Here is a 26,428-nt window from a genome sequence, read left to right as displayed (position 1 = left end):
ATGTATTCTCTGCCTAACGTAAACCGTGGCTATCTATAATGCTTGCTCTTGCTGTTAAAGGAAATATAATACCTTCTTTACTCCCACAGTGGAGGGCACACAGTGGCATTCAGTAAAAATGAGAAAGTGTACTCCTAGGGTGTACACCAGAAGGTGGGGTAAGCGCTCAGCTCTGTCCCTGAACTGCACGGGAACAGATTTTAGTGACCACAGTCAGTGTTGGCTGAGAGCAGCAGCTCCTCTCCTTGGACCAGTATGGTGACTGCTCTCTGACTTACACTAGCCTGCTCAGAAGAGCCTCTGGTCTAGGCTCCAAGTCTAAAGGAGAAGCAAGATACCGTGGGGCAAGCAGGTGGAGGCCTGCCGATATGGCCAGCCGAGTTTTGAGAAGAGCGAACGTATCCATAGTTAGTTGTGCCTCATCTCCTTAAGACAGTTTGTCCTCCAGGGGCGCCTGGGTGGCTCAGTAGGTTAAGCCTCTGCCTTCAGCTCAGGTCATGATCCCAGGGTCCTGGGATCGAGCCCCACATTGGGCTCTCCGCTCAGCAGGGAGCCTGCTTCCCCCCAACTCTCTCTGCCTGCCTCTCTGCCTACTTGTGATCTCTGTTAATAAATAAAATCTTAAAAAAAAAAAAAAAAGACAGTTTGCCCTCCAGTTATGCTCCAGTTTATGGGGAAATTGCCAGTGGGGAATTGGGTACAGAAAGCCAAGCCTGTCTCCACTCATTCAGCATCCCAGGGTCAGGTGTTTTGCTCCTTTTGTTCTGACTCTTCATCAAGGGGTGCTGTTGAAAGATTCCCAGGGATTTTTCTTCAGAAGGAATCATTTAACACAAGTGCCATCATTTATTTCAGAAACGATTCCTCAGCTGTCCATAAATGCTAACGATGTGCATACCAGTGCATTCCACTCAGCCTCTGCGGCGGGAGGCACGAAGGTACTGGCTCTCTGCACGCCAAGTGGCTCTTTACCACATGTCAGAATCTACAGTCAGATGTGCCTGTCTCTTCCTTTTTTTTTTCCCCCTTCCCCCATATTGCCTTAAATGACCCCAGACAGAAAGAAAAACAAACATGGCCGAAAAGCGAGTAGGGTGGGTGAGATATTGCTAACCACACTCATCAGTACATACGGCAAGTCCTTGATCATTCCTGATGAGAATGGAGATACTTCATGTGATGCATATTTGAGGTAGGACTCTGAGTAGGGCACCCTGCCAGGTGCCCTGAGGTAGACATAATCTCTTATTCTCAGATTACTGATAATCTGGTAGCTGAGATTGCACATATGATAAATACAAATATCTTTATTCCGACACATGTACAAAGTGTGATGTTTGATGGACAATGGCCTACAGTACACCAGGCCTTAGGGTGTGAAGTTAACTGGCTGGGCCTTGGTGACTGACCTTGAGGATGCCCTCTGGGAGGGAAGTCAACAGCTATGGAGAGTAGGACAGACTGCCCCTTTTCCATGTGTCCCTGACCACCATCAGTCTAACCACCATTGCCTCTCCTGGACTCCTGCAGTAGATGTTCCCTTGTGATTTCCCTGCCTTCCCACACACTCCTGCATTCCCTCTTTGCCCATAGCAGTTGGCCAACATTTTTCAAATGTAATCAAGATCCTGCTGCAGTGCTCCCTCATGGTTACCTAGCCTTGGACACTGGGACCTTTGTGAGCCTACACTTGCTGTCCTCCATGAACTCACTCATTCTTTCCTTTCCTCGGTCTTCTTTCTCTCCCTTGAACATGTCAAGCTCTTTTCCACCTTGAGTTTTGCCATTAACTGTTGTGCCCAGTGAAACTTCTGTGCCCAGAAGGCAAAGCCATTGAGTTTTACCATTAGGCATTTTCATGTTCATGGGGCAGTTTCTGGAGCACACATAACTTTCCTCTCACTGCCACATGTTTCAAAAGAATGGGTAGGGCTGGAGGGCTGGCCTTGTCAATAGAGAATTCTCATGGGAAAGGAAAACGTTAAGCATGTTCTTGGGAAGAATGAAAGAAGTCTGAAAAGATAAAGATAGAAAGCTTCATCCCAGAGGAGGGATAACTGGAGGGTTTCCAGAAAAGACAGGCAGGGAGAGGACCATGAACCCAATGGGAGAATTTTATAAATAGGATATGCTTTTCAAATACCAAGGTAGATTTTTATAAAAGCCAGTGTCAGAATTGCAGTGAATAAATTCACTTCTATTATGGACTAAGTGTGATTGCCCAAAATTCGTACGTTGAAATCCTAAATCCCAGTGTGATAGTATCAGGAGGTAGAGCCTTTTAGAGATGATTAGATCATGAGTGTGGAAGCCTCTTGAATGAGTGCTCTTATATTTAAAAAAAAAAAAAAAAAAAAAAAAAAGACCCCAGAAAGCTCCTTTGCCCCTTCTGCCATGTGGACACAGTGAGAAGACAGCTATGAAGCAGAAAGTGGGATCTCACCAGACACTAACTCTGCCAGCACCTTGATCTTAGACTCCCCAACCTCCAGAACCATGAAAAGTGAATTTCTGATATTTATAAGCCCTCCTGTATGTGGTACTCCATTTTAGTAGCCAAAACAGATGAAGATAACTTCCAACTTTGCACATTCTTTCTGTGTAGAGAATATACTGGGTGCTGTGATTCTGTTACCTACAGTAGCCTTGCAATGAACTGACTGGGGCAGGTGCTGAGACATGCCTATCAGGGCTGATGACTTCAGATGGGTACCAATTCTTAAACCCTGTCGTCGTTGTCGTCGTCATCATTGCTACCGGTTTACATTTTGTTAAGGTATAACTTATATATTCTAAGTTATAGAAATCTTAAGTGTATGATTCAGTGAGTTTTTTATATATAGAAAAACCCATGTCCTCATCATCCATATCGACATATAGAACTTTTCCCAACATCCCAGGAGGGTCCTATCTACCTCCATCAAAGGCAATCTCTATTTTGACCACAACTGCCATAGATCAGTTTGTGACATTTTTAACAGCTTTATTTTCTTGAGGTATAATTAACATGCAGGAAACTACGTATCTGAATGGTACAGTTGGTGAGTTTTTACATATATATATATATATATATATATATATATATATATATATATATATATATTTCATGGAGCTATATATCTCCATGAAATTACCACAGTCGAAAAGACAAACCTATCATCCCCAAAAGTTCCCTCATACCCCTTTGTAAATCTTTCTCTGGCCCCCAACATTCCCGTACTCCATGTCTGTGTGTAACCATGCATTTGCTTTCTATCCTAGACATGAGTTTGCATCTCCTAAAATGTTATACAAATGGAAGCATATGTAGCGTGTTTACTCTTTTCTGGTCTGTGCTTCACTTGGCATAATTGTGTTGAGATGGACCTTTGGTTGTTTCCAGTTTTTGCCTATTACAGATGAAGCTGCTGTGACTGTGCACGAGCAAACACATGGTGGGGCCAGTCTTTTCCATTTTAGCCATTCTAAGAGGCGTATCCCAGAACCTCATAATGGTTTCAGTGTCCCATTTCCCCGATGACTAATAATGTTGAGCATCTTTTCCTGTGCTTTTTTTCCCATCCACATCTTTTTATGAAGTATTTGTTTAAATCTTCTACACATTTTTTTAAAAGTAGGCTGTTTTCTTTTTATTGAGTTTCAAGAGTTTTTAAAGTATAAAGTTATAACAACAGAAGTCCTTTATCAGAGATTTGCAAATTTTTTCTCCCAGTTTGTGCGTTGTCTCTTCATTCTCCTGAAGGGCAGAAGTTTTGTTTTGGTCCTACCTAGTTTCTTTTGTGAATTGTGCTTTTAGTGCCAAATCTAAGAAGCCTTGCCTCGCCCAAGGTCACAAAGATTTTCCTCTGTGTTTTTTTCTAAAAGTTATCATAGTTTTAGGCTTTCACATGTAGGTCTCTGATCCATTTTAATGTAATTTTTGTATATGGTACAAAGTAGGAGCTGAAGTTCCATTTTTTAGCAGGTGGATGTCCAGTTGTTCCAGTATCATCTGTCGAAAAAACTACCCTGTCCACAGTGCCTCGCCTTTGCACTTTCTTTGAATACCAACTTCCCATATAGATGTAGGTCTTTTTCTAGATCATTCCACTGACCTGTGTGCCCGTCTTGACACCAGTGCTACGGTGTTTTGTTTAGTCAAATAACAAGTGTTGTGAATAAGTAATAAAAGTTTTCCACAGCTTTGTTTTCTTTTTCCCTTCAGGGTCATTTTTGTGCTTTAATGGGTCGCTTCTGGTGGCTCCCTCCCCCTTTTGTTTATCTTCTGATATCAGTCCGATGTTCCCACTCCGCTTTACCTGCCCACTGGCGTCTTCTGCCCCTGTAGAGATCCAGACGTGTATAATTCTAATGTCAGGCTGATTTCATGGGTGATCGGAGTTCTTTGGTAGGTAATCAGCTCACTTTAGGGTACAGGTTGAAACGGCGCCTCCTCCTACTTCCCCGCCATCTTGTCCTCTGTTTTTGCTCTTTAAGATCAGTTTTCTAGTCTGCCTGATGGAAACTCTTCCCAAAGCCTATTTGAGCTTGGGGTACTCTTTCCTCTATTCATTTTGAGTGGTTCTTTCTTTGGCCTCAGGTAATTTCCTCACACACCTGTAGTGAGAAACATGCTAGCGAGAACAGCTAGCTGTTCACGGGTGAATATCTGTCGATCTCCAGCATTCTTTCTGCGTGTAGTTTTCTCTTCTTCATGACTCTGATGTGAGGATAATGACCCTTGGGTCTCCCCAGACTCTCTGCTCTGTCCCTTCAACTCACACACCAGTCTCTGCCTGGGCTCCTCCTTGCACCACAGCCTGGAAGAAACTCTCAAAGCAGCAAATAAATGATCATAGGACTTGCCTCATTCATTTCCCGTGTCTCAAGGGTTCCTTTCCTTTATTGTTCCACATAGTTTGTCCATTTGGGGTTGCTTCAGGCAGAAGGGTGGACACAGCACCACTCATTTCTGCTGTGTAGACACAGGAGTAGAATTCCTGGGCCATAGAATATCACATATTTAGCATTAGGAGATACTGCCTAGAGTTTACCAAAATAAATTCAGTTAATTTTAATTATAGATCCTTTTCACTCATGTAAATGACATTCATTCTACCCAGAACACGTCCCTAGATTTTATTCCTCCATTTAACACAGTAATGAGTGAAGGTGTCATGTTCTTAGTGACATCATTCACTTTTTTTAGATGTTCAGTCAGTGATGTACACCCTCACCTAACATGTATTACTGAAAGGATTAAGTAGTGGGGGAGGCGAAGAAGAAGGAAACCAGAGAGAACAGACAGGTAAGGTCTGTCTTTGCTTGACTGATAGTCATAATTATATCTGACAGCCTGTGTTTTCTAAGTAATAACAGCTTTGATTTTTCCAGAAACCTAGTGATATTATATGTTTACTACCCAGTCCATTAGAGAATTCTCTGCTGCTCTGCCTCCTTCAAGGCAGGAAAAATTCTCCTTTTGGAGGGAGTAGTCTTCTCACATCGAAGGCAATCCTCATCCTCTTAACACTCTCCCATGGTTCTCTTAGACTGACTACTCATAGATTATATGCTCACCAGTGGGTGCATAGTGTCAGGGAGCACTGCACCAGGCCTCCTTCCCCCACATGAGGGACAAGGAAGCAGAGGCTGCAGAAATGACTCACTCTCTTCTCACTGTTAGGGCTATTTGAGCTCAGGAAGGCTCTGGCTCTTTAGCTACCCTTCCAGACAAAATACATAGTGAATTTCTACCAAGTATGACATTTCTCTGCAAAGAGTCACTCCTTGGCCTGGATAGAATGGAAAACAGCAAGGAAAGCATAATATTAAAAAAATCTCTTTTTCAAGTTTTGAGCTTCTTGCGGAGTAATTTAATTCATTCTTGAGTCAGGTACTGCTGCTTTGATGCCTTTGTCTTTAGATCCTCTGTTTGTAAATCTCCCCTAAGAATAGATCAAAAATGATGTTTACATCTGTTTCCAGAACTGAGGAAGCAAGGACAGAATAAGACTCTGTGACTACAGTTAACCCCTTCGGTTATTGCGCTGCATGTTACAGGGCTTGGGACTGGATTTAATCTCCTCAGTAGCCACCATGGCTCTCACCGCTCTAAGCCTCGGTGTCCTTAGCTTGGGCCTGTTCGCGCATTTGGCAGTTACATCACATCCGTCAGATGTGTTACACCCTCTCTGTATAAGGTGTGAAGTTGCAGTAGCTAGCGCCATCCGGGGTTTATAATTCATTGTATGTTTACCCTTTACCGAAAATGCATGCAAATTGATTTTCTCCTCAAGTCCGTGGAGAAAAGTCTCAGGAAGCTAAAAAATCATGCACAATGGGAAATCTCGGATTGCTGAATCTCAAGCCCAAAATTGTGTTTTCAGGGAGGCTGAAGCAGACAGAATTGCTTACAAGAGAAGCTGCTAGAATAAGGATTGCAGGAAAAGAGATTTCTTAAGAAGTTTTAACCCAAAATTTATCTCCTTCTAGTGTCCTGATATTTCTCTAAGTTCTTGGTTTTTGCCATTTTCTCCGCTCTTCCTAGTTCTCAGGATACTCTTCTTTTCTAGTAAGAAGATAGTTCAAATCCCTTACAACTGTGGTTTGACCGTGAAACTGAACACTTGAACCTGAAATAAATTTTTGTTTGATCTGTGATTTCCGGTGGGCTTAGGAGCTGTTCTTCCTCCCGTTGAGGAGCTGTTCGTTTGTTCACTCCTTCGTGTGTACATGCAGACATAAACCAGCACTTTGTATGTAGATGTATAACACACAAGACAGCGTGGAACATGATGGGGACACTGTTGGTCTTGCAGTGGGGAGCACAAACCCTCTGGTGATTAAGCTTTCTGGTTCCCAGCTAAAGATATAATAGCCCAAGACCACCCATGGTGCACCTGAACCCCTCATAGTCATTGACTTGAAAAGTAGAATAGCCTGTAAAAAATTAAGTAAAAAATAAAAACTACATGTTTTACAATTTAAAAAAAGAAAGAAAGAAAGAACCAGGCAAAGACGCTTAAAATTAGAAAGGATTACGTTTTAGAAATACCAATTAGATGTCATATTGACATGTGACATTGAAGTTGCATGTTCTGAAAGTAATGCCGTTTCCTTGTTGGTAATTTGCAAACATTGGAAACCTGGTAGAACTTTCTGCAAAGTTGATGCAGTTGGGTGGGGGTGGTCGCTGGCTCTATTGATATATAAGCTGTTAATACTCTCCATATAGTGCTCTACCTTCATACTTGGGCTTTTAAGCAGCCTTCTTAAGGAATGCTTGATGGGGGATGTTCTTATTCCCCTCCTTCTCCTGAAGGATTTCTCCAAATTTCTGTGCAAGAAGTTTCACATACAAATAGTCCCTTTTTCAGTATCCCTCTGGAAAAATTTCATGGGCTTTTGATCTCTTGGTCCTCCTTTTCCTTCTCCAGTTTGGAGGGGAGAATGTGATGTAAGGTACAGGCCCTGGAATTGATGATACCAAATAAAAAATCTTCGTGTGGAAACTTTCTTTGTGATTTTCTCTACTGTAGACTAAGGGAGTCTGCCTTTAAGAACAAACCTCACAGCCCTTGTGCACTGATTCTCCCCTGTCTTCCCCTTTAGGGTTAGTAGAGCAGGGACTGTTAAAGGCCATCCTACCTTCTTCCCCAGGGCTTGGTGCTCAAGACTGAATGTAACTGTTTTTGCTGTGATGGTTGTTTATTTGGATGAAAAATGCCTTCCTAGAAGCAGGCGGATTCAAGAATACTCTTTCAGGCCTGTTTGGGTCCTGTCAGGAATCTGGCCAGAGAGCCCTCAGGACCTTAGATAAGGAGGAGAGGAATCGGGCCCCAAAGACCAGCTTGGCCATTTCATGAATTGGTCTGATTGGAGCCTGTGGAGTCTGAACATTTACCATGTCCTAAATGGGAACACACTCTGGGAAGTCAATGATCAACCCTGTGTAGAGCGCGCCATGCTCCATTTCCCACTAACTATAGCAATGATGGCGTTCCCTTGTTCTGAAAATATTTGAGGGAACGATCTCTATATTCTTGCTTCTCAGCTTTGTAAACATTCCGCTGTCTCACCAGATAATACTACAGATGCAGCCTCAGACCTGATACTCATTTCTCTGTAGGTACTGTGAAATCCACCTAAAACAATCATATATTAGAGTTTTGGAAGAACATTAAGGAAACCAGTTCCAGATAATCATTTCTCACATTGGTCTGTGAGCCCAATTCTTTACCACATCAGCATCCAGGAGGTGTGCTCAATTTTGCTTTTACTTCTGGAACCACATTTCAGAGGATTTCTCCGTCTCTCTCTCTCTCTCTCTCTTTTTTTCCTTCATGTCAGCCACCTCTGACAAAGAGCCGCCCTGATAAAATTCTGCGTGGACATCACTTTTATTCCTTGCTTCAAATTGTTTCTCACCAACAGTTTTGTTGAAATCCACATGTCTGGCCATTGGACCCCAGCAGAGCAGAGAGCTAAAGCATACCACGAGACACCAACTTTGACCTAACCATAAGGTCATGGTAAGAATATGATGAAGTTTTAAGGTATTTTTGGTATCAAGTTGTGGTAAGCTCTGCATTTTAACTACCTAGCCTCAATATCAAGCTATATTGTAGATACGATTTGTTCTTCAGCACCCTTTTTTTAAAAATAGTAATGATCACATAAAAATGTGAGATGATTCAGTTGGAATTTAATTTCTTTAATAAGAAATGTGTGTACGCATTGGGGAAGGTATGTGCTGTGGTGAGTGCTGTGAAGTGTAAACCTGGCAATTCACAGATCTGTACCCCTGGGGCTAATAATACATTATATATTAATTTTTTTAAATTTTAAAATTTTTAAAAATTAAAAAAGAAGAAATGTGTGTGCAAATGTTAGCGAATATACGAAAATACCTAGGAAAAATGAAATGGTAGACGATATTGGTGATGAGGAATAATTTTGTTTATATGATGATTCTTTGTTTCTTTTAAAATAAAATTTTAAGACTGAAACTAGGTATTTTTTATCTTAAGCAAAATTGATTTTCCTGTTTGGAAAGACTGACAAGTGATACTGTGTGAATAATGAGATTGCAGGGGAAGGCTGTAACTCCTTAAAAAGTCTTTCAACCATTAGACCTTGAAATGGAAGATCAGCCTGTTAATCACTGGCCGGCCAGGTACCTACTGCTGGTTTGCATAATATGCAAGCAACTTGCATTTCTGTCTTTCTTTCCTTATCAGGATTTGTCCCTTCCTCCACCAGTTCCGGACTTACCATAAGACCAGGTTGGATCTAAGAAAGTGCTTTGCTGTTGTCTGGCTTGTTGGTTTCCAGTTAAATAGAATTTTCTGATTGGGAAGAAGCAAGGCTGGTGGTCTCTACCCTTTGACTGTAGCTAAGTGTTCTTATTTTGTATTTGAACAATCTTTCATGGAGGTCCCTCTTTTTTTTTCAAAAGACCTTTTTTATGTCGTTAGTTCATGAGGGAAAGATACTTTACCACCTGACTAATGATGGTAATGATAATCTAGACATGGTAATTCCTATCACTGCTTCTTAACTATAGCTGAGAGGTACACTAAGGCTAATGAGGAGGTGCGCCCCCATGAGAACCACACTTTTTTTTTAATCAGAGTTGGTAGCAAAAGGACCTGGGTTTGGTTGGCCCCATGCTACTGTTTTCCTCTGATACCAACAGAAAACAATGGGTAACGGGATAAATGAAAAAGCGGTATTAGACTCGGATAGCTCCAAGACATGCCTTACTCAGTGAGTCCCAATGCCTATGACACAGTGCTCTTAGAGAAGCCATTCCCAGGTAAGTTTTATAATTATATCTAGGGAACATCTGTATTGTGATTGGCTTTAGCACCTGTCCACACTTGCTTATCACTACTTTACCTTCAAGTGGACCTCATATGCCAGACTTTCCGCTGACAACTCTCTAATTTGGAATTCATAGCATTTATGTGTTAATTGTATATTTTCTATTACTTCCTTTTTAATGTAGGCAGAGCCATGTATTTATGGCTTTAATATGCTCTGTTCCTCATTAACTTCAGTGAAAAACCAAGTTTATTTAAAGGGAAATACTAAGGGAATAACAGTTCATGATATTGTCAAAATCACAACAGCAGTATCATTATTAGAACAAAAAATTCAGTTAGCCCTTATTTAATGAGCTTCCCACATGCAATAAAACGTGGCATTTGACATTGCAGCAAAAAGCTGCAGTGAAAAGAGCAGTTTTGCAAGTTGCAGTTTTCTCATTTATGAACAGTATTACTTTGGCAAGTCTGTGCTTTCCATGCCTCAGTTTGCTTGTCTGTAAGTACAGTGATGATAACAGTAATGCTGCCTCTGTCACAGACCTGTGGTCAAGTACAAGAGAAAAAAATCAGAAACTGTATTTTTAAAAGGTTTTCAAGAAATTTAATTGCCAGAGGGCACCTAAAAGGCTGGGTCGGTTAAGCATCAGACTATTGATTTCAACTTAGGTCATGATCTAGACCAAGCTCCATGATGGACTCTGTGCTCAGTGGGGAGTCTGCTTGGGACTCTCTCTCTCCTTCTGTCCCTTTCCCCACTCGCACATTTGTGCACATTCCCTCTCTCTCTTTCTGTAAAATAAATCTTAAAAAAAAAAAAAACTTTAATTGCTGGGGAAAATGTCACTTGTTATTATGTCAATTTCTAGGATCCTACCTCACAAACTGGTAGGAGGGAGCTTGCAAGATCCACGTGGGGATTTATCTACCTCTTACATGTTTTAGGACTCGATAGTCATGATAGCAATTTGGGTTTTATTCTTTTCAAATATTCCAGAGAAGCAAATTTTGAGTATTTTATCCAGGTTTGAAATGAACCTGTTTTGCAAGGAGCAAAGTTCAGTGAAAGAAATAACATGGTGAGGGAAGTTTCTGCAGAAAAACGATCACCCAAGTTTTTTTCTATGGGGTTTTGACATGCAAACTGAAATCTGAATGATGGATAAGAGACAATCATAAAAAAGAAGGGAAAAAAAGAAAAAAACAAAGGAAGGAGTATTTATATAAAGGAACAGCATTTGCAAAGGGTAGAAGGGGGTTGCTATTTCCTGGAGCAAAAGATGGCAGGAGCCTGGTAGACAGAAGGGAGAATGGAATGGGATGGGAACGGGGAGGTATTCAAGAGCCAGATCATCTAGGGCTTTGCAGGTCATGGTAAGGGCCTTGGGTTTTATTCTAAGCATTGGGATGCCATTAGGAAGGTTTTAAAAGATGGTTCATGGAGCACTGGGTGTGGTGCATAAACAATGGATTCTGGTACACTGAAAAGAAATTTAAAAAATAAAAAATTTTAAAAAAAAATAAAAGATGGTTCAGTCTTCGGTATTAACTTTGAATGGCTGGGCTGCTCAGAAAAAGCAGTGTGGGAGATATCATAGAAGTCTGGGCGAGGGCGCATGGTCTGTCAGCTGGAATGTGGCTGCTCCATGAAGCCTGCCTGACTTCCCCCAACTCTGCCCTGGTCCTCAAAGCCCCCTCCTTCCCCAACACCTCACTCAGATGACTCCTGCCATGCATGAGCACTGTTCTGGATCATTCTGAACAGCCCCACCACCCAAGTTCTTGACTTAGAACCATATCTTATTCAGTCTTTGAATTGCCCACAAAACTGACTTTCGTGTTTCCCATCTAATAAATGTCCCGGAAATATTTTTGAAATAAGTTAATACACTAGCAGTGATTTCAGCAGTCCCTGCGTTCTAGAATCACCTAGGGAAGATTAAAATGTGGATGCCAGGCCACACCTCCAGAGATTCTGACTCATGTGGTTTGGAGTATTTGTTGTAAAAACTCCCAGATGATTCTGGTGTGCGGTTGGAGGGGAGACCCAGGGAACCAGGCTGGTTCTGAGTGGTCTTAGCTGGGAGTACCATGCTTACCCTGCCTCCTTTAAATGCCTGTATGTTTCCCTTGGCATCGTGAACATTAAAGGCATGACAGAAATGCCCTGGTTATCTGCCTTTTAAAGTTATTCAAAATAGTGACTACAGAGTCTTGCATTGATGGAGTTGGACAGAGAGCACTCCAATATTACCGATGCAGGGTATGCTATCAATCAGCTGGCCTTTGGAGGGAGAAGAAAGATTCCTGATTTTCACTGAAGGTCCAGAATTTGAGTGACATATTTTTTTTTATCAGCTTTGGACCCCAGAAGCACCAAAACAACAAAGGGGATAAAACAGGGCTCCTTCAAGCACAGAACTCAGAAAGTCTGGCAATGGTGTGTTTCTGTGGTTGTTTTGATTTCAAGAAGGGGAAAGTCTTTATTTAACTCTATATAATGTGTATATAATAATATAATTTTAAGGCACCTGCTTCAAAATAGAAACTGGGATGTTGGAGATAATAACAATAAACAAAAATTAAACCAAACCGGGCTCGGTGCCCAGGAAAACTACCGAGATTCCAAGAACTGGGCAAAGAATAAGCAAGCAGAGAGAATGAGTCAGGCATGTCTGAGCTGTAAGTGCCTCGTGGAAAATGACCACTGACCGCTCTGCGGCGTGGTTCTTGTTAGCAGTTCTGTGGGGCATTTGCATGTGGGTGAGGTTCCTGCCCTTCTCGTTTCAGTGACAGACTTCCAGGGAACTTGCTTTGCTAAAATGTCAATCCTAAACATGCCAGTAATTACAGTGATCCTGCATTGAGTTCGAGTTTTTATAATGCTATGAACCACTTGGAAATAAGTGGACCAGAAGTAAAAATAGGCGTTCATAACGACTTTAAAGCTAAAAGGAAAGCCTTCATGTTTCCCAGGATGCCTCAGTGTCATGTAATTTACATAAACAAAGGAGGAAATCCTCTTTGTGTGTTTAGGGGTGTGTGTCTAATACAGGAACCCATGTTTTCCTGTTATTGAAAAGAATTCTTTAATCTTTTCAGCACATTTTAGGACCTGCCTGTATTCCAGGTATGTTGTTTCCTCTACCATGAAAACAGAAGAGCAGGGCATGGGTGTCAGAGAAACCTATTAGATCTTCTAAGAGACACCTGAAATAAATGCATTAAGTTAAATGGCTAGACAGAGCCCTGTGCAGACTGATACTGTTGCCTGAATTTAGTTCGGAGAATGGTTATTCCTAAGAGGACTTAACGGACTTACACACGGAGCCGTGAGCCAGACAGGCTGCATGTGAATAGGAGACTATAAAATTTCCACTGATCGCGGGTGTTAAGGAGATGATGACTTTTTAACCATGAAAGTAAACGCAATTGGTATGAGATGTTCAGAAGCTTTTAGCCAAATATAGCTGACATAAAAAGTAATAAACCTAAGCATTATTTGAAATTATGTTTTAAATGTTTGCTAAATTCTGGTTTGGAGCAAAGAGAGAAAAGTGTCATAAAAAGAGGTCTTTAGTCTTGGAAGCATAGGGCTCTCAGCGGAGGCAAAGGCAAGGCACCCACATCTCATTCCGCTCTCGGTCCCTGCGTTCCTGCTCTAATGACCTGAAACTGCCCTAAATTCTCCTTTGTGTGAGGGAGAGTCTTCTTACCAGCAACCATGACTGGAGTAGATAGATGCTTTCTGTCCTTCATCCCTCAAGGATTCTTTTTGCCATCTGTTGAACATCACATGGTTATCTGAAATGTAGGACCTGCGGGGTTTCTGGAAACAAAGAATGTGCCGCCGACGCACAAGCTCATTGGGATCACATTCATTACAAGTAGTACTTTCCACTTTTTCTAATTCCCTTGGTAGCATCCTTTCTGTGAAGTTTTACAACTCCTACAGCCAGGCCTCAGGAGGTTTCAGGAAAGCCCTTTGAAAACCCTCACTTACCGCCCCGCCCTGGAGGCTCTAAGTCACGAAGTAAGCAGACATAGAAACATCCAGAGTGACTCTCTCCTAGTGGCTGGCGCTTGGCCTCTGTCTGAGAGGCGACAGTGTCCATCCTCAGCAAAGGAAGAACTGAGTAAGGCTGGGAGAAGGAGCTGTCTCGGCCCTGCAGGTGTGGGGACCTCAGAAATTTGGGAGGGGGGCGGTGTGGGAATGCCAAATACAGTCAGAAACAGAGGCACACTAGATGGAAACTGGACCATAGTTTAAAGCCAAATCATCATTTTTAAGTGAGGCGTTACTCCATATCTTACCAGTGAAGCCTGATACATTTACACTGGCCTATCCCCTTCAAAATACGCGTTGCAGTTTCCGAGGGCAGCCAGTAACCTCTGCTTCCTTTCAAATGCAGCTTTCCCCAGTACCTCTACCGGATGCCCACCAACCCGGCATGTTGCTTTCCCTGCAGCTGGTCATCATGCCCTTGTGGCCTCCTTTAAAAGTGCTTGGTGTTCCTCGGTTGAGTTGTGTTTAGTCTGAATGAGTGAGGACATAAATGAAGCAGCCTTTGCAACTATAATTATATTGTAACTGCGTGAGAGTGGAGGATATCACTATTTCTTTTGCGTTCACCCCTCATCAAAGGCACACATGTTCTGTGTGTGTGTGTGTGTGTGTGTGTACACGTAGGTGTAATGAGAAAACCAATCTGCACGCCCACTAATGGGAGTGGTCTTTTCTTGGCAGTGACCAACAAGAAACCCACCCAGGCATCCATCACGAAGGTCAAACAGTTTGAAGGCTCCACATCGTTCGTGCGGAGGTCCCAGTGGATGCTTGAGCAGCTTCGCCAGGTTAATGGCATCGATCCTAATCGGGTGAGTGAATGCCCCGTGTTGAGCGAAGGTGTTCTCACACAGTGACTCGCTGGCCGTGGCAGTGGTGGTGGTTGTCTGAGTCATCTCTAACAAAGCTGTTTCTCTGTTTCGGTGATGTGGCTAAGACTTTCTGATTTCTGCGTCCTCGTGGGGCACTACAAGTCTTTTCATCATGTTTGATGCAGAAACGTAAGGGGACGCATACTGAAGAAATAAATGCTGTCTGCTGTATGCTTATCAGCCAAGTGCAAAGGGCAGAGTTCAGATACCACGTCCATGGTTATTAATATGAAAAACCATGTTCATCAAAGCTTCATTTAACTCCTCATAACACCAATAATGAGGTTTGTTTGTTTTTTTTTTTCACCAAAACAACAAATAGATGGCACCTTACAAATTAGGTATTTGGATTTAACATGAGAAACACTTTAAGGTAGAATTATTTATTTAAGTACTTTGCCTTTTGCTCACACACACTCACTATACAAAACCTCAATAATGAGGAAAAATAAAATGTAAATTGTAACTATATGCTAAAATAATAATAATAAGGGAGAATCTTTTCCTTACCGAGGGGTAGGAGCGATATCAATTGATAGGGCTGAGAACCTGGAGGAATCCTTTTGCAGGTCATTGGGAAGGCAGCATGTAGTCTAAATTCTGCCAGATGCATGTGTGGTACGCGGCGGGGGCTTTTGTGATACTAGCCTGGGGACATCTTTAAATACTCTTAAGATTTGGGGGTTTGCTTGATAAACAGAGGAAAGGAAGATGGACCTTCTTCCCACACATCTAGGTGCAAATAAAGATGAGCCTTGTGATTAAGAGCCAAGTTTTGAAAGGTGTTTTTGCCTTTACGAGTCTTTTGTCAGGAGTGAGCTGAAGGCAGCCGTTTTTATGGATTGAGATCAGTAGTTATCTCTCTGTCTTTTCCAGGATTCTGCAGAGTTTGACTTGTTGTTTGAAAATGCATTTGACCAGTGGGTAGCCAGCACAGCCTCTGAAAAGTGCACCTTCTTCCAGATCCTCCACCACACCTGCCAGAGGTACCTCACGGACAGGAAGCCGGAGTTCATTAACTGCCAGTCCAAAATCATGGGAGGTGAGTGGGCACGTGTAGGGCTCTGCTCAGCCTGTCTCCTCAGACTCACTTTTACATAAAAACTTAGGTGTTCTACAGCATAATTAAAGACCAAAAAAAAGAATCAGGATGCTCAGAGCTAGGCAGCATGAGAACCATTCTAGGGAGCTCTTCGCGTGCTAAACCCAGACACAGTGGTGTGTTTCACTCTTCACCAAAAGCCAGTCTTTTTAGAAGAATCAGCCACTTAGCTAAGATGACTTATACTAGGAGAACTAACCTGCCCCTTTATTGGGAAAACCTTTCAGTTTGGTTTCTTTACCCACCATTCCTGTAATTTCATTGCAGAACACTGTTTTCTAGGCTGTTTTTTTCCTATGAGTTCTCAAGGTATTTTACAAATATTAACCCACAAACTCTTACAGATGTAGTCCCCTTTCTTTCAAATAGCAGCTAGCATTCCGTTTATCCCTCGGATGGCGTACAGAGCAGAGTGAGGCTGAGCGCTCTAAGCCAGCCTTGAGGGGTGAGGACCAGTGTTGGCAACTTAAGGAGAAACATTTAGAGGGTGCTTAACACATTTCTTTTAGGTGGCATTTCTTTTTAGGGAATCGAAACTGAGCTAAAAATGTTTTTAAGAAGCCTTGTCAATCACTCTGTGAGTTGAGGAAGAGCATTTTTATGATTGCTCTTTTCACTGACCTATTCTCCTGGTTTGAGGGGAAAAAAAAAAATTATGCACCAACTTGGTTTTAATCAAATGTCAAATGAAGGTCACATTATAGACATTTCATCTTCTCTTTGGCCTGTACGTGTCTTTCGTATGAACATGGCACGGAACCCATTGTTCCATGCTAGCCCCTGACGTACATGGTGCCATTTTGCCACTAGTCTGCTAGATGTCTTTAGAGAAGACACTAGCCAGTGCTTTGTTGTTATCTCCCAATGTGTTGGTGTTCCTCTTGAATAGGGGGTTGCTTGCATCCTAAGAACATAGAAAGGTCTTCCTTAGGCGTCAATGCAATATTTTATTACAGCTTCTCCATTTATCCTCAAAAAATGTTGATGAGTAGTGCATATTGTGTTCCAGTGGCCACATCCTGCACACAAAAGTAAAAACTATTAGACGAGGGCGCCTGGGTGGCTCAGTGGGTTAAAGCCTCTGCCTTCGGCTCAGGTCGTGATCCCAGGGTCCTGGGATCGAGCCCCGCATCGGGCTCTCTGCTCAGCAGCAAGCCTGCTTTCCCCTCTCTCTCTCTGCCTGCCTCTCTTCCTGCTTGTGATCTCTCTCTCTCTTTGTCAAATAAATAAATAAAATCTTAAAAAAAAAAAAAACTATTAGATGTAGATGTTGAAAGGAATGAGATCATCTAACACTGACCTCCTACTGTTGAGAAAATAGAGTGAGCTACTGCTCGCTATCCTGTCTGTGGCCCTGGCGTGCTTCACACGGACCCCACGTGAGAAGCCCAGCTGTAGCAGACCTGGCAGGTCAGCGCGCACCAGGCTCAGGACCACAGAGGACGGAGTATTTCAGTGACTGCAAAATGGGCCAGGAAATCCCAGCTTTCCCTCATTCTTCATTAGGTTAAGTTTGTCTCTGCTATCCTAGAATCAGACTTGCTTCTTGATCTCAGGGTCCTCCCAAAATGTTTTTCCACTGGTGTCCGTATGGTCTGTAGCCTCCACGGAGAGCACGTAAGCAGAGTCTCCTCTTAAAATAAGGTAACATTATGGGTTTGAAATGTCTGTTGCCCTTGGAGAGGGACTCCCCTCATGCCTTCCCCTTCTGCGTGTGCCATCCTGAGAGCAGAGTGGCCAGAAACAGAAGCAGTGTCATGGGAATTGGCACATTTCCTCAGAAGGGGAATGTGAGGTGGAAGCAGGAGGACCACAGCCTCACTCCCTCCACTCTTCGTGAAGGAGAAAGAAGCAAGTCTTGACTTTCCTGCTAAGGTTGAGGACAGCTTTGGTAATTCCTCCCTCTCTCCTCTCACTGGGCAGTCCCTCTTCTCTCTGGCCTCTGAAGCTCACTGCTTTTCCTGCTTCATTCATTCAGTCCTGCTGCATCATCTGATTATGCAACAAAGAAGTGCTAAGTACCTGCTGTGTGCTGATCACCCTCCTACGGCCTGGATGTGGGGAATCATTCTGTGTTTGGTTCCTTAATAGACTCCGGTTTCACTACCCTTGTTCCAGACTGTTGGGTTCCTAACAGCCTTACTCTGTGCTCTTGGTTCCCTTCTTGAACGTCCTCAGACCTTCCCACAAAGCCCCACCCAGCTGCTGCTTTCAGTCCCTGACCCAGCCCTTTAGAGGTTTTCCAGTGCCGTACGTAAATTATGCAGAGCAGAGACAGGAATCCGTATACCCAATGTTAAATTGCTAGTATGTGTATTGGACAAAGCTAAAGACTGATTTCCTATAGTAAGAAAAAGAGTAAGTTAATGAGACTAAGTCCCAGAATGGGCCCTACCTTTTGTGATCGCACGCGTGTCTCTCGTGTTCCCGAGACCTCACTTTTCGTTGGTGTGACATGTGGAGATTGGCTTAGAGATCTGAAATCCGCTTCAGCTTTAATATTTTGAGAATCTCTAATGCCTAAGTTGTGTAGATGAATCACTTCCTAATTTAAGAGTCAACTAAAAGACTTAGCACAATTAAATATAGGCTGGCCTCGGACTCCTCCAAAAGGCAAAAAAGTTTGAACTAAGCACGCTGTAATTTGTTGGTGGCATATGTCCTTAATGAGCATAGCCTGTCTATTTAAACAGTTGCTGATCCTTGATAACAGTTGTACCAACACACCCTAGTTCATTAGCGTGCTGATCGGTCTTCCTTTTTGCTGCTTACCACAATTCAGTCTTCAAATTGGGTAGTGCTTGGGTCACAACATTATGACCCCTTCAACTTTGGGGGCACCTACCCCATCTTCAGCAGATGAAAGCTGTTTCACATTTCACAGTATCTTTTGGTCTGTCCTCAGAATCTGGGCCACACATCCTGGACATGAATTTTCTCTGAACTGAGAAATGTCATAGATTTTGTGGTTTTAAAGAACTAATGTTCATGTTGGTATGCTTCCTGAAGAACAGATTCTTTACATATGTTGTTTCATTTAACCTTTACCTCAGCCCTTGGAAATACAATATATTATCTCCATTTTACAGGGAAGGAAGTAGGATTGGAGAGATCATTAAATAGCTTGCCAGGCAGCTAGCAAGTGGCAGAGGTGAGATTCAAATACAGGCCCCCTCCACTCTGAAAGCATCTTCGTCAGGGCCACTGAGCGCCTGACAATGTCTTTGCTATAAATGGTGCCCCCTGAGGTTGTGCAGAAATTTGGGGGAAAAAACTAGCCAGCAGGTCCCTAGGTTTTAAAATAGGGAAATAGGGCACCTCGGTGGCTCAGTGGGTTAAAGCCTCTGCCTTTGACTCAGGTCATGATCCCAGGGTCCTGGGATCGAGCCCAGAATCGGGCTCTCTGCTCAGCGGGGAGCCTGCTTCCCTTCCTCTCTCTCTGCCTGCTTCTCTGTCTACTTGTGATCTCTGTCTATCAAATAAATAAATCTTTAAAAAACAAACAAAAAAAAAAAAAGGGGGGGGGGAATAAGGGAGGAGGCCAGAGACTATAGGGACTTTTGATTTTTTTTCCCTGGTCTTATTGTAGGTATGTTGTTAAGACAGTAAGTCTTAAGCATTGGGCAGGGCAAAGGGGTAGTCCTAAGAATGATGGAGTAATCAGGGACCTTTAAAATTATCTTGCTCTTTATTGTTTTTGTTTTTGTTCATCTGAATTTCAACATATTAAAGAGATGAACTACTTTGGTGGCTGGGGGAGATGATGGAGACCTGGCCATGCCCTGGGCCTCCCATGTCTGCATCGGGCCCAACCCTGTCATCAGGAAAACTAAGGCCCAATGATTTTGAATAACTTTACCAAGATCTGAGTCCTGGAAGCAAGTCTGCCTGACTTCCACCGAACCACACTTTCTTTAATACCAGTTCAGACAGGATCATCATTTAAATACCTACAATCCCAGGCAGTTCTCCCCTTGTATTCATTGACTGTATATATACCCCCCATGACCATGCTTTTCTTTCTTTAGTGCGCTTGAGTTCCCTCCTGCAAACATGGTATTCTATCTCCAGAGGACAGACTGGGAAGCTTTGATCTTCTGATGCTGGTTACAGAATTCAGGAGACACACGTACGATCTGTAGGGCCAAGGAAAGGCCCTCATAACCAGAAAGAGGTTGGGAGTCTCTAAGCAAGGGGAGGCATGGTTTCCTCTCCAGCCTCTGTCAGTGTCTTAGCAGCCATCTTCTTTTCCCTTGGATGGTAGGAAGACCAGGAAGCTAGAGCCAAGTCCTCCTGCCTTGGTCATTCCTAACTTCCACTCCTCCTCTCATTTAATTCATTAAAGGTCATTCACCTTTCAAAAATACGAAGCCATCCATTTAGTTGCTGGGTCTGTAAGGTACCGAGCAATGTAGAATTAACCAGACTGAAGGCAGAGGCAAGGAGCCAGTCTGTCTACTGAAAAGTGGCATGGCATCATGAATGACAGGAGCCCTGAAAGCGAATTCTCAGGTTCATCTCTGAGAGGGTAGATGTCTGTTTACTGTAAGCAGAGGTGATGATAAACTGTTGTATGTGTGATAACACATTTACACTTCAAAGATGCCTCCAAGGAGTTAATCGTATGTGTAGAACTTGAGACTCCAGAAGAGAGACTTGCTTTCAACCAGTTCGTTTTGGAGAAACACAGTCTGCCCCCAAATAGTAGCATCAGTTTAGCCAACAGGCATGTCATATGAAGTCACAGCCCCAAGGGGAACTTTTTTGCATTGCTTTCTTCGTTTTTCTTCATAAAATGTGAGCAAATCCCACATGGCTGTCCACGGCTATCTTATTGACACTGACTTTTCATAGTGATTACTGTTGGCCCATTATTCTTAGCACAGTGCTGTGGACTATGGGACTCAGCAATGGTACTGACAACTTCTGTGTTAGAACCACAGCATAGGTTCTTTGCAAACCTGTTTTCTTCTTCAATAAGTGTTGTAAATTATTTTGCAGGAAAACAAATGATTTCTTCTTCAAGGCAAATTTCTGTACAAAGTGAAGCAGGTCCTAGCATTTTTTTTAACTCAGCCCAAACACCCTTGGCTAACTCGTTGAATTACGTCTTGCTCTTTTACCTGTTTTATCTGGGTCCTCCTTGCGTGGACCCACCTGTACTGTTTGCAGCCCACCCGTGTACATGTCCTCATTGATTGCAGAAGCATCAATGGCACCATTTACCTGTCAGACACTGAGCTAGCTGCAGAGCTCCAACAACAAAGGAGATACCTTTGCTGACTTGACTTACTTTTCTGGGGAGACAACAGGTGTAAACAGACATAAAGCAATTCAGTAACACCAAGGTGATTGCTAAGCTGTGTTGTAAAGGATGGTTAGCACTGGCCAGACAGACAGGGGCAGGGTGAAATGAGCTCCTTTATTGCCATAGTTAATCCACACAGCTTTATTCCAGTGCTAGCTATATTCAGAATTCGGAATGTGGCAGATTGTTTTTCCATAAAACAGGCTATTTTGGAGTGCCATATAATTTCATCACTACCAAAGGAAATTTTTTAAGCATTGCCATTCTACTCACAACCCTTCAAGTGATGGTATCGAGCCCAAACTTCTGAGCTCCGTTAGAATTACAAGGACACGGATGTCTCCGACGTGTCCTTCGTAGCAGACTGGCCCTCCTTTGCCCCTGCTGATTGGTATGCTGAAGGAGAGACTAATGGCTTTACACTGGATTCCCCTGGGATGGAATAGAATCTCAGGGTTTGAAGCGTGACCTTGCTTTGGACTTTTCTTCTAAGCAATTCAGGGTCATCCCTGGGTGAAGTGTGCAAATATTTCACCTTGTGAGTGCTCCAGGCATGAGCACGAGTAAGGTGAAGTAGCAACTTCTAAAAAGAGGAAGTGTGTGTGTCCTAACAGGGTTCTAATGGTGGGGGAGGGAGTGGGAAGGTGATCAGTATGGCTGTTCTTAATCCCAATACATTAATATACTACTTTAAGGGTATCTGCAACATCTGCCGAATTTTTTATTTCTTCTCTGTATTGTCTTGTTTTCTGTCAGTGAATAATGGCTTTGCGGGATGCGAACCTTACACTCTGACCCATGCTCCAGCCAGGGGTGCATGACAATGAACTGCTTATTCCTCAAGAATAGATTCATGTGTAATTTTGCCCCACTGCTCAAACCGTAATATATTTGGGGATGCACACACATACACGCATGTATTAGAGATTATAATTCACGGACCACATTAACTTGTGTTAAAACCACCAGTAGGTGTGGCTGCTGCTTGATGCCCACACCTACCTAGATGTGGGACAGAGGAGACGGCCAGGCTGCTTAGCTGACCCACTATTGTGGGAGAGCTGTCAAGTGTTCCTTACAGTCCTTTAAATCAGGTGGAATCCATGTCATGGGTCCTCTAGTGGCTCTTCTTGTCACTCTTGAAGAAATACAGAAGAACAAACTTCCATTATCTTCCACCATGGCACAAACAAGTATAATGATGTGTAGGAAGCGTGCCCAAGATGCCACAGCTAATAAGGGATGGAACTAGCCCCGCAGTCAAGGCCTGGCCCTTGCTCCCCGTCCACTCAGTGAAGGCCAGGACTTCCAAGTTCACTTAATAAGCACATCTTTTCCCTACATTGATTCTGCTAAGCAGAAGAGGAGATAGCACTAATTTAACAAGATATTCATAAGGATGAAATTTATAATACTGTTTGAAAGTTCTCTATAAATGACTGTTAATTATATATCAATCCTGTACAAACACAGATTTATCATCCAGTCTCCCATTACTCTAGCCTCTTCATTTTCCTAGACAGCGTGATAGTTCATGAAACACTTGGCTTATAGAAACTCTTGGAGAGAGTAAGAAACTGAGAATAGAAACAAACAAACAAAAAAATGCATCAATAAAAATAACAGTACAAGTATTTAACTTATATAGTTGGGAAAGCCCAGCTAGGGTTTTCTGTTTGTTTTCATTCTGAGGATCCTACCACTGTAGCTACTGCATCAGGCAGGTCTGGTGCTTATGGTGCTGCAGGAATTACCGACATAACCGTCTGACACTGGCCGACTACCATCAGGAGCAGGACATTCTAACAGAAGCTCCGAGAGGCTTCTGGATCTGAATCTCATGTAGTTACTGTTTCAATTTAGGACAACATTACCAGTTGTTATGTTGGGTGGTTTATGTGCTTTCTCATATTTTCCAAGTGGGTCATTGAACCTCATCTTGTTCCCAGGAGGTAAATGAAATGCAGTTGCTTTTATTTTAAGTGAGAACATTGGAGTAACCAAGGACTACTGCTTTAGGTTCCATCCAATCTGTGCATGATACAAATGACTAGTAACTAAAGAAAAACTAGGTCACAGATGTGATTTTCTCATTTTCATTGCTCTTTGGCTGTAAGCTACACTGAAGCACGCAGTGAACCAGCTGGTGGGCTAGGGTCCGCTATCCTGAGCCAGGAGTGACTTCATGCATTCAATGCTTTTGAATCATGCATCTCCATCAAAACCTTAAAACAAACCAAGGGCACATATGGGTACTTCCAAGGTATCATTTATTGGCTTGACAAGGATCGTAAATGTATTTTTTCTATCCCATGGTTAAATAACCTGCAATGGATGAGAGCCATTCCTACTTTCAGAATCAACCAGAGGACGTAACTGCGCAACTTGACCCAGTGACACAGTGATAGAGATCAGACTCCATTCACTTATCCCTGGCTTTGGTGGCATCACTCGGCCCTGTAACTTCCTCTAAGCTACCTACCTTACATTCAGCCTCTGTATGCTTTCCTGTATCATAGAGATTAACACAGACCTTGACGGAATGGTGTGAGGATTAGAGTGAATTTTAAAATATTCAGTCAGGGATGCCTGGGTGGCTCAGTCGGTTAAGCGTCCGACTCTTGATTTTGGCTTGCGGGTCATGATCTCAGGGTCATGGAATCCAGCCACGCTTCGGGCTCCATGCTGAGTGTGGAGCCTGCTTAAGATTCTCTCCCTCTGTCCCCACCCCCACCCCCGCCACTCTTGCATGCTCTTTCTCAAAGGTAAATGAATAATATACTCAATCAAATGGGATTTTTTGCAAAGAGCCAGTACATGTCCAAATATTCTATTTGAAAAAAAACTTGGAAATTATAATTTTTGTGTTCATAATATTACATGATTTCTCTCATCATATTTATCAAAAGAACTTTCTGGGGTACCTGGGTGGCTCAGTTGGTTAAGCAGCTGACTCTTGCTTTCAGCTCAGGTCATGATCTCAGGGTCATGGGATCGAGCCCCACATTGGGCTCTGTGCTCAGCAAGGAGTCTGCTTGAGATTCTCTCCCTCTGCCCCTCTCCCCACTTGCATGTGCACAAGCGTGCACCCTCTCTTTCTCTCTCAAATCTTTTCTTTAAAAAGCACTTTCTTATGAAAGAAGCAAGAAAATTTTCTCGAGCTTTCCTAATCCATGTTGGCCATAAGAATTGCCAAAAAATGGTAATTTCTTTGTTTCAAGTGGGAATGAACTGAGCTCTATTATAGACATTTCAAATGACTGGAATGCTGAGTTGTTTGCTATGGCTTATTGAATGCTGAACGTGCTGCATTTCATGTTTGACATTTATAGAGCATGTATGTTACTGCTGACTTACCAAAACAACGATATTTAAAATAGCAAGTGAGGCTGTGCCAGAGATCAGGGCAAGTAGTTGACATCTTCTTGTAGGAAAGAAAAAAACCTGTGTTTTCTGAACTTTATAAGAGAATAGAAATATTCTTTTTCCACCAACAGATCTTCAGCCTAAAATATTTCTTTGAGTCCAGTTCTCTTTCCCCTGCCAAAAATGGGGATACATGAATCAGAAGTAAAAGTGTTTAATAGTGTTAGACATGAAGTGGTATTTCTGACACAGACCTAAAAAATGTGCTGTGTGATGCCCATATTTCAGATTTACAGACAAGTCCAGGTTTTAAGAGAATTTGGGAGACATAAGTTTGCCAGTCAGTTTTCTATGTAAGGACATTTTTTTTCAATTTTCATATCCATTATCACCATAATTTCATTTTTAAAAAGTTTAACACTAAAGGACTAAAGGGACATAATCTCCAGAAATAAAGGGCTGTTCCTTAAATTGGAAACATTTACCTTGATGAAAAACTTAGCACATTGTTCTTATTTATCTTAGTTCATGTAGACCAATAAAAACTCCATCAGCTGGCATTTAAAAGTTGTTGCCCTGCTGGAACATAGAAATATCGAGAACTAAAACTAACATGGAATTTTAGCAAAGAGAAGCTGAAGAGCAGTAACTGGCCCTAAGAATGATCGTTTCTTGTTTTGTCAAATTTACCCCTGCTTCTGGGGAAACCACTCAGAGCACATACCTTGTGGACAGGACTCAGAACGTCATCTTCAGGGTTGAAGGCCAGGATCCTATTCCTTTCCTGGAATGGAGGTAAAGAACTTGTGCATAGTACCTGAGAGAAAACTGCACAGGAGTGTGACCTTTCTCAAACCTTCAGTGAAGAGGTAAATGAAATGGCTTTCTTTTCCCCTACACTGTATCCTAAGCTTCTAAGAAAATTCTGCCTTGTATCTGATCCTTCTGGTAAAACTAAATCACTAGATTTAGCGAAGGTAGTTATTTGAAGTGTGGACCCTGATGTAGAGCTGAAGTTAGAGATTTAAGACCATACATTCCTCACTCTTCTATTTGGAATATGCCTACCCAGGATTGGAGTCCTTAGATGTTCACTGCAACAGGTAAGAACCTTAGCATTCCCTGATTAGGAAACAAAAATAGAAGATGCTCAGTCAAGTTTGAATTTCAGATAAACAATGGATAATTTCTTAGTAGAAAGTATGTCCCAAATATTGCATGGTGTCCTATATTTTATCTGGCAACCTTCATGGGTATATACCCTCCCAGTTTCTGGCCACCATAACAAATATGGAAAACAGAATACGTTTATTTCTATGAAACACATAAACTTGATAATGGCCAAATAACTATTTACAGCTTCAAGACAGTTTGAGCCAGAGATCTCTCTCAAAGGCATTATGTTAGGCTAGCCATCCAAAGATACAAACCGAGAAAAGTCTGAGCAGACTGCTAAAGAAGGACTGTTAGAAAAACTTAGAGATCTGTGATTTACTGTGGCTATTCTTCATAGAATAAATGCTATAGTAAGCATAGAAGTTCCACTAAAGCACTCTCATCACAGAACATGCATTCCTGGTTAATTTTGCCTAGGGAAGAAAGCTCAGTCATCAGTGTGCATGTCTTTGGCTTGGTTTTGAGGAGTTAGTTTACTGCCAAGAATAAAAGGAGGCTGCCATAGACTCTTGGAGGCACCCAACAGAACAAAGGCTCCCATTTATGGAGGAAGATTTGAGAAGCTCTACTGTCTCAAGAGTTAGAAGTAGAATAAAGAAGTGTAACAGGGCGCCTGGATGGCACAGTCGGTTAAGCATCCAACTCTTGGTTTCAACTCAGGTCATGATTCAGGGTCCTGAGATAGAGCCTATGGTCAGCTCCAAGTCTGCCTGGGATTCTTGGCATTGT

The 26,428-nt window shown here is 42.5% G+C and overlaps 1 protein-coding gene across 1 annotated transcript in view; it reads left to right on the top strand.

The window, feature by feature from the left end:
* The window catches only part of LOC111140633 (syntaxin binding protein 6), a 251,147-nt gene that overhangs the window by 187,409 nt on the left and 37,310 nt on the right, over positions 1-26,428 (top strand). The window contains exons 3-4 of the mRNA XM_022492830.1: positions 14,557-14,687; positions 15,624-15,789. Coding sequence (XP_022348538.1) covers positions 14,557-14,687; positions 15,624-15,789 — 297 coding nt within the window. The remainder of the gene's footprint in view (positions 1-14,556; positions 14,688-15,623; positions 15,790-26,428) is intronic.

This window comes from Enhydra lutris, unplaced genomic scaffold (assembly GCF_002288905.1).
Source record: "Enhydra lutris kenyoni isolate GAN:26980312 unplaced genomic scaffold, ASM228890v2 scaffoldscaffold4, whole genome shotgun sequence".
Lineage (NCBI taxonomy): Eukaryota > Metazoa > Chordata > Mammalia > Carnivora > Mustelidae > Enhydra > Enhydra lutris.
The sequence above is the reverse complement of the archived record's forward strand: the minus strand, read 5'-3'. Positions and strand labels throughout refer to the sequence as shown.